We start from the raw sequence: 16,295 nt of genomic DNA, 5'->3' as shown, positions 1-16,295 counted from the left end.
CTTTTTAAATTGATTTACAGTAAGCCAGATTAAAAGAAACTTATTGTATTTATGAATATGTTTCATCTCAGGTGATAAATTAAAATTGGTTTAAGGATGTGCGAGGACGTTAAGGCAGGTAGCAGAGTAGAAATCAGTATTAAACCATTTATAGTAGAAACTGATGGCCGCAATATATTTTATTTTTTTATACTCTTTTTAAATAAAAATTCTTCAAAGATGGGACTATAGTTTAGCACATTCACGAATAGATGGCAGCTAGTGAAATATATTAACCAAATGGCGTTTAATAAACTAAATAAAAAGGATTTTGCTGAAACATGAATGCTCTTTCTTACGGGTTTCTTCGCAAAATATACCGATAGCGTGAGTCGTCTCCTCCCAAAATTTTAGAATAATATCTGATATTTTAAATATATCGTCCTAATACATCCTTAATAAAGATTTAGAAGCTATAAATATTTTCTAATAAATTGATTTCTTCATAATTTTAAATCTTTTGACATAATTTGATTAATTTTTTGATAAATAACTCCGTGATAATTCAGGGTTACAACTTGTATATTTGAATTTAGCGGAAGCTTTGAACATACAAAAAAAAAACGATCAGACTTGTTTTTCGATTTGAATAAAATTATTTAAGTTATGTTATGGTATATGTCATAAAACCAAAATTCGTATTTTAAATGCTACGTTTGGCCGGTTTTATTATATGCATGCGAAACATGGACAGTGTCAACTGCTGCTGAAAAAATATTAACTGCGATAGAAATGTGGTTCCTGCGTCGCTCCCAGCGGATATCATGGACCCAACGTGCAACAAATGAACTTGTTCTACGAAAAACGGGTGTAGGCCGTGAACTAATAAAGACTTTAAGATTTCGTTTTTTGATCTTTGGCGAGAGGAAGAAAACGTCATAGTTATCTTAAAAGCTTAAGATTAAACATGTCAAGTATTGACATTCTTCATCTCGCCAAAAACAGGGACGGGTATAATGCCATGATCACCAACGGTTTTTAATCAAAAAAGGTACTTCATTGATTGATTGATGGTATATGTCATATCTTCTAACTTTGTTACATCATACCGGGCCTCTTATTCCTAATATGAGTGAATTATTTTCAAAATCTCGCAAGTCATAATTTTCAAAAAAATATCGCGTTTGAGCAAATTTTTTTTTATTCTCCAAGATAGTTTTTGCTTTAACGTCGTAATTATTCAACTCTCCGGTATAAAGCGTCCATCCCGTCCATGCATCCGCGTTAGGACGCAGTCATCTAACAGATTCATCATAGACTACCGTAGCTTGTAGTTGGTAGCCGCGATCTACCCCGTGTTTGCGACGTTAAATGCTACCTTTCTTATTAGTTAACGCGAACGCTTGACGCTACATGACGAGTCAGTGGAAGGGAATCTTAAATTTTATTTTGATATCATGGATGTTTTAGGAATTCATGAAAGCCTTATCAAAAAAGATATCGCTAAAAAGTCTGCGATAAAGAAAAGCCGTACGTACGCAATAAAGAAAGGCATACGTAACGATATCCAATTAATTAAAGGTAAATAATGGGCACACTAAAATTTTAGAAATGTAAATAGGTAGTTAATCATCAAATTAGATTTCAAAATGTAGCAACTGTGCTTCTAACAATTTACTTGATGTCTATTAAAAATGAACTGTTTATTTTATTATTCAAATTTTGCCTTGCTTTGATTGTAGGACCTTAGGGACTGACCATTTAATTTGAATCCTATATATTTTTTTTCCTAACCTATATATATTTTTAAATAAAATTCAATTTTCTTTTGCCATTAGTCTAATATAAAATTGATCGATAACAAAAATTTTCAAAATAATCTGTGATAAAAAAAAAAAAAAAAAACTGTCAAAGTCTGATCTACTTTAATTTCTGATAATAATTCTTGGAAATTAAAAACAAAATTTGATTTTTCATACAATTTTATTTTCATATTTCTCTATTTTACTCTAATAAAAAAAAGAAAAAATGGGTATTTCTTAATTATATGCAGAATAAAAAAATTTTAAGATTCTGTTTTGTATTCTTAAGGATCAACCTCTCTGTAAATGTAAATAACTTTTATCATTCTAAAAAAATTATGGAAAACTGTTTCAAATAAATATTTTAGTTTTCATTTTTTTTAAAATTTTTTATTTTATTGTTTGATTTCAATTTTTAAAAATGTACAATAATTATTACAAATAAAATATTTTTAAAAGGTAGGTTATGTTTTTGATTAATATAACCTAAACTTAATAATTTTAATATTTATTTCTATCCAAAATTTATAAAACTATATTTTTTCACCCTCGGGCAGAAAGTGTCAACTTTCTACCCACTGTGCAAAACGAAGTTGCCGCTTTCCGCATCCGTCGGGGAGAAAAATAATATACACACCACGGGGGCAAATGAATAATGTCTCAGATCTCATGTTCACTGTCGCCTGAAGCTTCGCGAGACATTTTTACTATTGCTTCCGATCTGAAACATTCTTTACTTTTGCTCCCTAGGTGTGTAATATACTATTTTTACTGAACTGAACTTTTTTATCGAAATTATGTTGATATCGGAAATCGAAAGAGACTATACGATTTCGGGAGTCTCCCGATCAAATCTGGAGAGGTGGCTACGGTTACTTAATTTGAAAATCAAGTTTTAATGATACCAAAGCTTCTTTGGAATTCATTAGTCAATGGGCTACTTGCTGATAAATCTACTTTTTTCTCAAGATTTGAAATTCATCCCACTCTTTTAAGTTTTAATATTAATGAAATTAGTTTTTAAATGGAACGATTGCGAACGTTAAACAACGTTCCTCATAAAGACAACGTTTTGCCATAAAAACAATGAAATCAGAGATCAGAGAAAGTTCGACTCACGTTAAGAAGTACAAGAATCACTGTGTCTTTAGTTTCACGTCAAGGAATTTTTAAACAAAAGTCCAAACTCTTAGCAAAATTTTATAACTGGTAGCTTTGTACACAAATGAAAGAAATTTGCCTTCCAATAAATTTCAGTGAAAACAAAAACACTTACATATTCTTTTTTCTAAACGTACGTTAATTTGCCCCTACGTACATCTTCTCGCGTATAAACCTTGGAAGACTTCTTATCCCCATAGCCTATCCATCACGACATTTTTTTTTGTGCAATCAAAAACACTATTACAATTTTGTAATTTCTACATGCTTTGTATTTTTCTCGTTTGAAATATTGTTATTTCCCAAAATATTTTGGATATAATCTAAAGAACATCCTTTCGTTTCTGGAATACAATATAAGACAAATGGTATTCCAATTAAACAAGACATAGAAAATATTGCAAACGGAATATAACTTCCAAAATAATTAGCCATAATTTGATAATTTTTAACGACTATAAACTCAATTAATCCAAAATATATATCCAAAAAACATAATGCCTTTGCTTTTATATTAGTGGGAAACATTTCGCCAATATATGTCATGGGTATTGGTCCTAGCCCTATACCATACGAAATAATATAGACCAACATTGCGGAAATCGGGACCCAACTAGCCATACTTAAATCACATAGATTGTAATATTGAAAGTAAAAATATATGGTTTGAGTGATAAGTGCCAGAAAACATCCCAAAAATGAAAATACCAGTAACGGACGTCGTCCGATTTTATCAATTATTAATAATCCACAAATTCCACTGATAAGTAAAAATGTTCCAAATATAATCGATGAAATTGCACCAGAAAAAATACCATCAGCTTCTTCGAATATTATTTCGGAATATACCATAATAGCGTAAATACCACTCATTTGTTGTAATGTTTTTACACCCATTATGATAAGTATTCCCTTAAAATAACCAGGGTTCATATATAAATCGGACCAGTTTGATGTTTGATGAGTTTGGAATTCAACAATTTTCCGCATTTCGTTGAATTCGGTATCGATATTTGATGAATATTGCCGTAATAGTTGTAATGATTCTTTTGCTTCAGGAATTTTTTCTTTCATTAGCAAATAATAGGGAGTTTCAGGCATAAAAATTATCAGTATGCATAATATTATTGGAAATATCGATCCAATCTGGGCCATCGATTGAATTGAGATCCATGGTGCAACACTGTATAAAAATAATGATCCACTGTCAAACATCACCGTCATACAATTGCCTAATTTTCCACGAATATCATCTTCGGCAATTTCTCCTACATACATAGGTAATATTGTGTAAGTAATACCATCAGCTATTCCTACCAAAAATTTGGCTGTTAAGAGTGTTTTGATATCTTTTCCATATGCAATCAGGAGCCAGCTACTTAAATAGGGGAGTGTTGTGATAAGGATCGATTTTTTCCTTCCTAAGTAATCAGCCAGAATAGCTCCAATCAGGCTACCTGGTATGTTGGTTAATAATTCCGTTGAGGCGATCCATGATCCTTCTTCTATACTTATGTGAATTTGAGACTCATTAGCATATAATTTGGGTAAAGATGGGGATGACCATACGAAATGCATTCCAGTTATAAACATGGATAATGACGCTAGAAAAAAATTCGATTAAGATCCTGTCCCTTCTTCAATACCATCTATGTGATGAAGTAGACGTCTCAGTACCTTACCTCGAGTAATGTCTCACCAACCCTTGTTAACACCCTTCCCTCTATATTAATAATTATTCTATGCTAATTTCAGCTGGTTTGTTATAACGGGTAAAAGAAAAATGGACGAACAGACAAACGGCACAGAGTATTAATTACGTTGTAAAATTTTTTTTGGGCTTATTGAAAAACAATCGATTTTCAATGATTTATTTATCTATATCCGTAATATTGTGTCCAGTCAAACAATTAAAAGTTATATAAAAATAAAAAATTACTTCATATTAATTTTATTTCATCATAAACTAAGCGAAAATCTTCTTAAGAATAGCTGAATATATATTTGTCACTTGTTGTCATATAAATATTATCAAATATAATAAATTGCTAATTAAAGCTGATATTTCGCCCTTTCGATTCCCGTAAAGTTATAGGTAAACTTCTAAAAGTTCCATAGCACCAATATCCTAAAGGTTACCATTTAGGAGTTATGTTGCTTACAAGGAAGCAAAAAAAAATTTCCAGCCGAATTTGTTTAATAACTCCTATCCGCAGGTTCCGGGAGTGTGTACTCGGCATGTCCATCATGTTAGTACCTCCCCCTCCCCTAAAGATTAAACCGACAACAACACTTAAGTAAGCCATAGCGTTTTTCCTATGGATCTAATTAAATATGGAATTTAACAGTTAAAAAATATTGTTAAAAAAAAAAATAGACACACATATCTATTTTCATCAATTTAAAGTAAACAAAATTTGTTTATTTGAAGTTGATAGCAGATACTTCGTTCTATGTATTTGGCATGGGACAGAGTGAGAGAGACGATATTAAACAGTTCCATAGACATGTAAAGGTGGTTTTATATCTATGAAATAGTTTTTAAACTGTCTAGTTAAACATTTAAGGGATGCGCAGAAGTGAATAACGCATGAATGGATACTACGTCATCACAGATGGTACTGGAGAAAGAATAATTCAAAACAATGAATGCATATGTTAGCAAATTTAAATTAATAAAATATTCAGACTTGAATAAAACTCACCAGATATTGTTGCCAAATATTGAATCCATCGTATTTGAAACCATTTTAAATTTTTATATGCCATTTTCTTATTATTATTTTTTTTTTATAAATATTTTAATTCCATTTTTAATTCCTATTATAAAACAATTACCACTTTAGTATACAAAAATTAATTTTTAATAATATTCTAACTTCCGGAAAATAAATATTTTTAAAAATTTTTTCAGCTAATCAAATTTTCAAACCATGTAATATGAATATATATTTATAGTTTGAAACTATATATTTATACAGTTGTACAATGTATGTAACTTCCATGTACAGACAACCTTTATATTATAGTGTAGGATTCAATATTTCAAACTCATCAGAACTCATTGTATGAATTTTCGATAAATTTGCAAATTTGCAACCTACATCCTTCGGAAAAAGTCTAAGAATTCTCTCAGACAATAGTGTGAGTTACCTTGAACACAAAACCCTTCTAATAAGACGTTAACGTGCGTCGGTCACATCTTATTAAAAAATTACGAATCACTGAAATTTCACTCTTAGTCTATACTTGAGTTGTTTTATGGGGGTTAACTTTATGAACTTGTGTGATTTCAAGCCTTATAGTTAAATATAGGTAAGTTATTTTTAATTAGAATTAAAAGATCGAACTACTTAAATTAAACTGTGTTTTTTTAAATTTTGGCCTCGATAAAACAACTCCAGTTGAAGGGCTTCACGAAGTCAAAATAGTTTACGCCAATTATTTAAACATTTTTGTTTAGTCTACAATGAAAACGAAAATTTGAGAAAATTTTGTTAAAAAACAATTGTCTATCTTGTTGAAAAATTAACTTTAAGAAAAATTTCCAACGGTAATAAATTCTTTAGAATATTTAGAATACACCATTATTTTTTCAAATTTTTATATTAATATTTAATATCTTTAAAAATTATATAATGTTAGATACTCGTTTTTGACAATGTTACAACGATCTAAAAATGACGCAAAAAGACCTATTGTCAATGGAGATAGACTTCCGGTAGTGGGAGTTTTTTATTATAAATTTCATTTTCTTTAAGAATCTTTTGTATTTTTTAAATATAAATATTTTATGAAATATTGTCGAAAAACGAAATACCTTTTTTTTTCATCTTTAATTGTTTATAACTTTGGCAATTTTTATGTGCTGAAAAACGCTTCTGGCACATTTTTCTAAACATCGACCAATATTTCTATATTTCATCAATTTGAACTTCGTCGACTTCAGATTTCGATCTCTCTCTCCTCAGAAAATTAGAAAGACCTTACTTTCTACACTAGTTATACAAACTATCACTTTCATCATCATAGTCTGTGTGTATAAACGGAGTCTTTCTATAGAAGTGATGTGAATCTTCGCAAAAGTATTAAACAATAATTGTTAATTGTTGACAAAATGATTTATAACAGACATAATTAAAATCCGTTGGACACAATTAATCTTCGGGTGCCTTGATTTGTATTTTAAAAGTAACTATTGAAATATTAATTTATGATCGATTTTTATGTTATACTAAATAACTTTTTATATTCGCATAAATTTCAAGGATTTTTTTATTTGCGAGAAACAAAACTTTGTTTAGTTTTGCAAAAATTTTGTTTTTATGCTAATCATACACACATATTAAATTTTCTAATTTTCATAAAAATGGTTTGTTTTTCCATAAAGATCATTTTTGAACAACTTTCTAATTTAAAGCGTTCATATAATGATTGTCAGTTTTGAATCAGAGTGAGGATTTAATTGAACCTAAAAACTTAGATAGAATTCGATGCTGGTATAAAATGTGTGTCTTTTAAACTGACATATTTCGTTTGAAGCATTTATTTATCGAGTTTCAAGCATATGTGAACTTAAGATAGCTTTCTGTATCTTACTGGCTGGCTTTTAAAAGTTGACTGAAAGCCTTCTTGGATCAGATTTCGAATTAAAATATTCGAAATTTTGATATCACGACTCAAAAAATTTCAAGATACCCTCAAAATTTTCATGCTCCACGAACTTAGCTTTCACCAGCTCCGTGAGTAAGACGTTTATTATTTGGTTTTAGAAATAGTAGAGAAGTGAAACAATTTTTTATTCGCTGAGAATTGAACTTTAGACGGCAAACCAGTTTCCGTTTTATCATATGGATGAGAGCGCAGAAACATGGTAAGTTTATCGATTAATACCATTTTACTGCACATGAATGTTTCGATTTTCTGGCTAATACATAATAAATTCTATCGAGCTAAATGCGAATATCTAATTCCGATATTTAAACTGTGCCCTATTGCCTTGTTTTATTACCTAAACTTTTTCAATACTTACTGTTTGTAGGGCGAAAGGCGAATAAAAATTAAATAAAACATTATTTATAAGATTCTATAAATAAAATATGGAATTCCACAAAAAACTGCCAATTTTTGTATTAATTTCTGCAAAATTATTGATGATATCCGACACATCACTGAATTTAATTTATTTTTCTATAAATTAATTTATCTGTTTGTTTGAATTTTACTAAAATTCAATGCAACTCTGAATGCGTCTTAACACTGCAGTTTTTCCAGAAAGTTTACCTAATTATGGAAAAAAATTGAAGTGTTTGAAATCTTATCATTTTTTTGTTTATTATTATTTATTTATTCAAAAAAAATCAATGAAATGAGGATTTTTTATGATTACCAATTTTATTTAAAATAATAATAAAACAATTAATACAATAATTAGGTTTAAAAGATAAAGATACAAATAAAAAATTATATATTAACTTTGATTTTCTATCCTTTTTTTATTACCTAGAGTAAAAAAATTGTTGTGCAAATTACCGAACCTCTATATATATATTATACACTCTGTCTCAAACTAGGCGTTTCTTAAACTGGGGTAAGAACTTGATAGGGCTCTTTCCAGCATTTGAGATCAATTGTAAAAAAAAAAAAGAAATAAACAAATATTGAAAACTGGAAGTTCCAACCCGCCAACTGGCGATAATAATACGTACTAATTAAAACAAGCGATAGGCCCGATTTCAGTAGTTAAAATTTAGACTACTATAGACGGTAATACTTGTAGTTATCATTTTTAAAGGCCAATCAAAATATTCAAATTCAAATATAAAAAAATCCCGCCACCTGGCGATAAAAATTCGAACTAATTAAAACAGGAAGTGTGCCGCTTTTTCAGTAGTTCCAATTCACCAGGCTACTTACCAATTATATCAATAATAATGGGTGGAATTTTTTATCGGAAAATAAAAGCCCTTTAACAAATTAATAAATTAAAAACCTTTTAATTTTAATTTGTTTGAAATAAAATTAAGCATAGAAATCATTTAAGCAATACGAGCACTAAGTCAAGTTTAGTCTTGTGGTTGAAATTATTTGTCCCTTGTTTTCAACATTGATGATGAATTTTGTTATAACTTCATGAATGTAGACGAAAAATAAGCATACAATTTTTCGATACCTGCCTTGGTTTTCCAAAAAATCGGAAGCTAAATAATTAAACAAAAATTTTCAATTCGATATTTCGAAAATTATTCCAGATATCGAAAAAATTTATTCTTACTTTTCGTCTTATATTGTCAAGTTATAATTCACCATCAAAATTGAAAAAAAAATTTTTTTTAATTTATGTCCCCACTACCGTGCTTTTACATCCTTAATTAGTCGGGCACAACGGGTCTTTTTGTTTTCAATAATTTATTTTAACTTTAATTTAAATAGTTTTCTTTTTAACTGCTACCAACTAGTTTTGGAGAAATCTATGAAAACATATCATCCATCTACCGTTTTCCTATAAGATTAATGTTAAATATGCCTACGTTTGAACTCATTTATTTATTTAAATAATCGGGCAACCCCTCCTAAAATTTTCAGAATTGATTGAGACTTAGTTCAACTTCATATCTATTAAAAAAAGGTCAAGCCCTTTAATCCAAAATTGCCTTTTATTCGTCCATATTCTTTGTCCATAACTGCTCGAAAAAAAATAAAAAATCATTTTTTGTTCAACCTTATTTTGGTATCCAACATTCACTTCAGTTTTGAATATGATTCATGCATAGAGGTTCAAAAAATGTAGTGGAATTTTTTGAATAATCTATTCGGAAAATCAATTTTTCCATAGATTGTAAAGTAATACCTGGATAAATAATTTTTTAAATCGTAATTAGATTAAAATTTTGTACATTTTGTCTAAGTTTTTTTTTTGTTGTTAAGATTTCAAGGTGAATTTAGACAATATGAAATAATTTGATGATTTTGTATGGCGAATTTTTGATTAAATTTTTGCTATATTTATAAATTTAAAACCATGTATTATGTAAGATCAAAGTATTATTTTTTTTTTATGTTAATAAATTAATCAATATCTAAATTAAAAATACGAATAAATTGAAAATTTGAACTTAGGAATTTAGTACCGGCTATATTAAAAAAAGCCACGTGAGATAATAATATTTAGATTACGAAATAAAAGTTTCACGTTTTTAGCGATTCGGGTATTTGATCCGGGACCGGATCCGAGTCACGAAGTATTTTTTGTGTGTAGAACAGAGTTGGAATTGCAAATATTCTTGCTCAGTTTGATTATTGGGATGTATAAGAGACTGGCACCAGAAGTACAAAAATACCAGAAAAAAATTGTGGCATTAGAAAAAATTGTCCCCTAATTATCGTACAAACAGTTAGTATATCGAATCTTGAACAGTGTCATTTCTGTTACGACTTTTTTGCCAAATCAGTTGAATCTGTTTTGTAGCATTTGTGTAAGAATTGACAATTTTTCACGCCACTTTTTATTAGCCCTGAGAACATACAATTAACTCGTTTGTGCCAATATCAAATACCTTTTTTTTACTATTAAACAATTTGGCAATTGTTCAAACAGCTTTGTATCATAATAGGGTATTCTGTATTCTACAATGTTTGAAAAAGTTTTTCAAAATGTTTGATATTTCTACATGAAATTTAATTTTTATCAAATTTCATAATTTAATTGATTTGACAATACCATTACCTGAGTAAAGAAGAATTTGGGGCACCGAACACTTAAAGCCGGAGCTGTATACCCTCTTAAAAATCATTTAAGAATAATATATGTAATAAAAAAAAATTTATTTTTTATTTTAAAATACAAAAAAACAACTCATTGACATAAATTAGTGAAAACTTACTTTTCTAACGATAAATTATTGATTAAATTACAATAATTAAATTATAATTATAAATATTTTATAGATAAATTAATTATTATTACATAGTTTTATTATAAAAAATAAAAATTATTAGAGCCGATAATATTTTATTGTAATATTAATATTTTTTCATTAAATGGCCAGCATTTATTTAAAACATTCTAAATAAATTAAAATTTGTTTATTCGATTGCTCTGATTTAATAGTCAAAATACATTTCGATTATTAAATAGCCTTCTTCAGTACATTATTATTCATTCACAATAAGATGATCTGAATTTAATTGACATTCACTTTGTCGAAAAACAAAAATAATTTTAAAATCGTATATTGCCAATTTTTGCTAAGTTAGTGCTCCTAGAGAGATCTTTTTTCAATGATATTTCATGTTTGTACAGTAATGGGCCTTTGTATTGCTTTAAAAGACGTTCGTTATCGAGCCAAAACATCTTGTGAAATTAACTTTTGGATTACATCAATAACTACGAAGATATGAAGGATTTAAATATACAAATAGAATGAAAGGAAAATAACACTTGGTGACGTCATAACCTGCAATTGCCATAGGCTAGAGTTTTCATATCAAAAGTTGTTTTGCAAGAATAAAAGAGAAAAAATTATTAAATTGCTTATTGATAAATGGTAAGTAATCAGGTGGTCTAAATTTGAACTACTGAAAAAGCGGTTCACTTCCTGTTTAATAGTACAAATATTATTTGCCATTTGGCGGGATTTATCTGATTTTTATTGGCCTTAAAAAATGGTGTACAAGTATTGCCATTTGGTAGTCGAAATTGTAACTACTGAAATCGGGCCTTCTTCTGATTTAAATTAGTACGAATTATTATCGATAGTTGGCGAGTTGCAACTCCCAATTATCAATATCTTTTATGTTTACCAATCCATTTTATTTTTTATTTCAGATCTTGTCATTTATTCTCGCCTTTTTTCAAATTTTAACGAAAGATACATTGAAATCGACATCAGTACTTCTTCAGCTAACTTTAATATTTTTAAATTATTAAGACTGATAATGACCACTAAGTAATCGAAATACTAACTTCTAAAAAAAATTTAAGTAATCTGATAACAAAAATTTAACGATACTTTGAGATTGAATCGAATTAACTAGTCATCCAAAATTGTAATTCAATTACTAAATCAGATCGTAATTCCCGCACCGACTTACGCGTACTTTCGTATATTTTGGTTTTTGGGGGAATACAACCCAAATTCAATCCAAAATTTACGAGATATTCGAAACAGCACTAATCTTTTTCAATGGAATTTCTCCTTTTAAAATATTTTGAATTTCCTCTAAAGATTTCCCTTTTGTTTCGGGCATAACAAATATTACAAAGAATATACTTAATAAGCATGATAAAGCGAAAATACCAAATGGAATATGACTTCCAAAATTTTCGGCTACACTTTGATAAAAATTCACTATTAAAAATCCTAATAAAGCGAGGTAAATGTCAGTTAAGGATATTGCTTTCGCTTTGATATTCGTGGGGAACATTTCACTTGGAACCATTAAAGGAATTGCTCCCAAACCAACACTATACATTGTGATATAGAACATTAACGAAATTACTGGTAATAATTGAACTGATCCGAGATCAGCTAAGTTGTAGTATTGAATGTAAAAATATGTAGTTTGCATGCTTAACGCACAAAAACATCCCAGGCATGAGATAATCAATAAAGGACGTCTTCCAACTTTATCCACAATTAACATTGCCCCAAAACCACTTGCAAATTGTGCTACACCAAAAAGTATTGCTTGCACGGAACTCGACAGCATCATATTATCAGCTTCTTCTTCAGCCGCTTCAAAAATGAGTTCAGCAAAAACTTGCATCGCATAAATTCCGCTCATCATTTGCATAGTTTTTAGACCAATCATAATTATGAAAGCTCGAAAATATGCTTTATTCGTATATAAATCAAGCCAATTAGATGTTTCCGACATTTGTTTTTCTACAATATTTGACATTTCAGTAAATTCTTCATCGATTTCATTTGTACCACGATATTTTCGTAAAGATTTCCGTGCTTTGTCTGATTTCTTTTTCATGAGTAAATAGTACGGAGTTTCGTAAATGAAACATAATAAAATAACTAGCAATATTGGGAAAACCATTCCCACATAAGACATTTGCCGAATTGTAATCCATGGTGCGATACAATATAAGAATAACGAACCCAAATCCAACATGACTGTCATGCAATTTCCAAGTTTGCCACGGATATCATCTTCGGCAATTTCTCCTATAAACATTGGTAAAATCGTAAATGATGATCCATCTCCGAGTCCTACTAAAATTTTTGCTATGTATAAGGGCCATACGTCTGTTGCGCATGCTATTAATATCCAACTAATAATGTAGGGGATTGCTGTAAGGAATAGCGTATTTTTACGACCAAATTTATCAGCAAAATATGCTCCTAATGGTGCGCCTGGTATACCAGCTAAAAGTTCCAGAGATGCAATCCATGAACCTTGATCTTGTGTTATGGGTATTGGTGAATCATCAGCGTATAGTTTTGGTAATGATGCAGAAGCCCATACTAAATGCATTCCACCCACGAATATTGCCAACGATGCTAGAATTAAAACAAAATTAATTAAAATTTATTTCGAAACTAATATTAAATATTTTAGTGAATATAGGCAACTGTTTTCACATTTATGTATAAAATAAGGTAGAAAAATATCCTGTATACAGAGTATAAAAATTGCTTTTGTTGCAAAAAAAACTTAGTTCAAAATGTACATGCTTTTATAGATATGCAACTTTATGTGCATTAGTGTATAATGCTGTTTTCACATTTATGTATAAAATAAGGTAGAAAAATATCCTGTATACAGAGTATAAAAATTGCTTTTGTTGCAAAAAAAACTTAGTTCAAAATGTACATGCTTTTATAGATATGCAACTTTATGTGCATTAGTGTATAATGCTTGAAGTTGATATTAGTAAAACCAAGTAAAACACTTGATTTTGATTGACAAGTAGTCAGACCGTAGAAGTGATAAAATGATAATATTAAGAACCCATCATTAATTAAACAATGTTTTTTTGAAGTAGCCCCCCTTGTAAAGAAATTTTTTGTTATCAATGTAGACAGATATTTATAATCGTAATATCCTAATTTTAGATTACAAGTATGAACAAGAAAGTACTTTTATTCATAAATTCTTATAGATTAATGACTAATGCTTTTTATCATCAAAATTTTTATTTTAAATCTAATTAATAATTTAATCTAGAATGTTTCCTCTTGGGACTCTTGGGAGCGTTCATTTTAAAAACGGCTCAATTTCGGATTTTCTTGCCTTATTGAACTAAGATTGGAATGAAGTACGTCTTATCGATATCTGAGAGTGGTTGTGTTAATCGAATTTCTGTCTGTCAAATAAAAATTTGTATATTTTATTATGAAACTCAATCATATTAAAGATACAGCCCCATTAAATTGATTTGAATATGTTTTCTTTAATTATTACAATGATGTCTGAAGCGTCGTTAACAATGGCAAAACTGACAAAATGACAAAATTTTAAAAAATTGTTTAAGTCATTTCACATCATTTACTGCTGTGAAGGATCAATCAGCGTCAAGCCTTGAAACTCTTGTGTTAGTTCAATCTGTTTACGATTTTTTGGCCACAGTATCACTCGATGGAGGCAACTACAAGGTGTTATTGAAAATGGTGTACCAACTTTGAATACTTTAAAATGTAACTCGCTTTTCTCTAAGATATGACGCTCTTCATATTCAAAAAGTCTAGCGAAAGGAACATGCCACTGGGAATTCAGAAAAAAATCGAAAGTTTTGATTTTGTTTTACTTCTTGTTCTTTAAGACGAAATATTGCGAATAATAAACTTTTCATTCAAAGCATTACAGTAAAAAAAATCGACCATTTTTTGCATATGATCAGTTCCAAAATGCGCTACGCACTATAAAAAGCAACTTTCCCAGCTTTTTTTCCGGATTGCGCCCTAGTAAATGCTGTTGTACGAAGTTATTTTGTAAAAATCTGCATAAATTTGAGGGAATGAAATAGGTAAGCCACATTTTAAATCGTAATTTAAAATAACTTTTGGACCAAGGTCTTAAAATGTCATACAATAATATTTATATTTACAACAAAATATCTTTTTGCAGTTTTATCCAGAATTTGATTTCATAAGCGTTTAGTAAATATGTCAAAAAAGATAAGCAAATAAAATTATTGAAAAAAATTTGTTTAATTTCATTTATTTTTCCATTACGAAAAAACTGATAATAACCGGAAATTATAATGGAAAGTTTTTAATCGTCAAAAACAAATTTTGGGCCAATTATTATCGAATGAGATTAATATTTTTCGAGCAGGTAAATAGAGCTGTTCCTTCGGTGATTGTGTAACTTTAAAAGGGATGATTAATGAATTTTAATAGATTGCATGTACCCTGGTGGAAAAATATTTGAAGAAAGAATAAGTCCTAGAAAAACTCTGAAAAAATCTTAGAAACTCTGAAAAAGTCTTAAGAACTCGGGAATAACTTTGAATTTCTCAACGTTTTTGGAGTAATCAGAATAACTCTGAATTAGACTAGTCCAAAAACGTTGAGAAATTCATAGTAATTCTCGAGTTTCTATTTTCTAAGACTTATAAAGACTTATTCTTTCTTCAAATATTTTTTCTACCAGGGTAGTTTAGAATCGTATTTTTCTGACCTGACACCTTTCTGCAGGCTATAAACTTTTTAAACAGAAGATTTACATAGAATATTTGATTTCGGTAAACGTCTTTCTAGGTAGATTTTACGATTATTTTGTCGTATGGGTAGGGGTAAAAATGACAATGAAAATTGTAAACTTACCAGAAACCGTAGCCGTGTATTGCAACCATCTTCGAGTATAACAAGTATCCTTATTTTTTGAATACAACATTTTTTTATAATTTTTTTTTTTCTCTTTTAAAAAAAAATTTCACAATATTAATTCTTTAATATTCAAAAATAATAATCATAACTACAAAAAAATATTTTTGTTTTTGTTTGAGTCAAATATACTTAAAAACATAAATCACACTTTTGAGTTGAGTTTGACCACCACACAAGGATTGAATAATTTATTATGTCAGTCGGACATCAAAGACATCGCTTAATAAATATGAAAATTTATAATCAATTTTTTTTTGATTGATTAATTACAGAGTATTAAATCAAATCTCAAACTTAAATCAATGACATTATAGAAACAATTAAAAGATAACAGTTTATTTTTTTTTAAATATTTTTTTGAATAGAAGAAACCCGTTTTAAACTTAGCGCTGTAATGGCCAAGAAGCTAAATAAAACAAGTGAAAAAAAAAAACAATTGACTGAGTTAATTGTTGACATACCTTGTATAGACAGTGTTGATTACGCATTCGTTTGTTTTTTTACGTCA

The 16,295-nt window shown here is 28.9% G+C and overlaps 2 protein-coding genes across 2 annotated transcripts; both read right to left on the bottom strand.

Moving 5' to 3' along the window:
- Window positions 1-2,361: 2,361 nt before the first annotated feature.
- On the bottom strand, window positions 2,362-5,706 carry LOC123295406 (facilitated trehalose transporter Tret1-like). Its single transcript, XM_044876747.1, has 2 exons — window positions 5,648-5,706; window positions 2,362-4,546 (listed from the first exon to the last, which is right to left on the bottom strand). The coding sequence occupies exon 2, from the start codon at window positions 4,533-4,535 to the stop codon at window positions 3,186-3,188; it is 1,350 nt and encodes a 449-aa protein (XP_044732682.1). The 5' UTR covers window positions 4,536-4,546; window positions 5,648-5,706; the 3' UTR covers window positions 2,362-3,185.
- A 5,871-nt stretch (window positions 5,707-11,577) lies between these two features.
- On the bottom strand, window positions 11,578-15,970 carry LOC123294588 (facilitated trehalose transporter Tret1-like). The gene is made up of 2 exons (XM_044875665.1): window positions 15,725-15,970; window positions 11,578-13,456 (listed from the first exon to the last, which is right to left on the bottom strand). Exons 1-2 carry the CDS (start codon window positions 15,792-15,794, stop codon window positions 12,093-12,095), a joined length of 1,434 nt encoding a protein of 477 aa, XP_044731600.1. The 5' UTR covers window positions 15,795-15,970; the 3' UTR covers window positions 11,578-12,092.
- Between the last annotated feature and the right edge of the window lie 325 nt (window positions 15,971-16,295).

Source organism: Chrysoperla carnea, chromosome 3 (assembly GCF_905475395.1).
Source record: "Chrysoperla carnea chromosome 3, inChrCarn1.1, whole genome shotgun sequence".
NCBI classification, from domain to species: domain Eukaryota; kingdom Metazoa; phylum Arthropoda; class Insecta; order Neuroptera; family Chrysopidae; genus Chrysoperla; species Chrysoperla carnea.
This window is presented reverse-complemented; position numbering and strand designations above follow the sequence as displayed.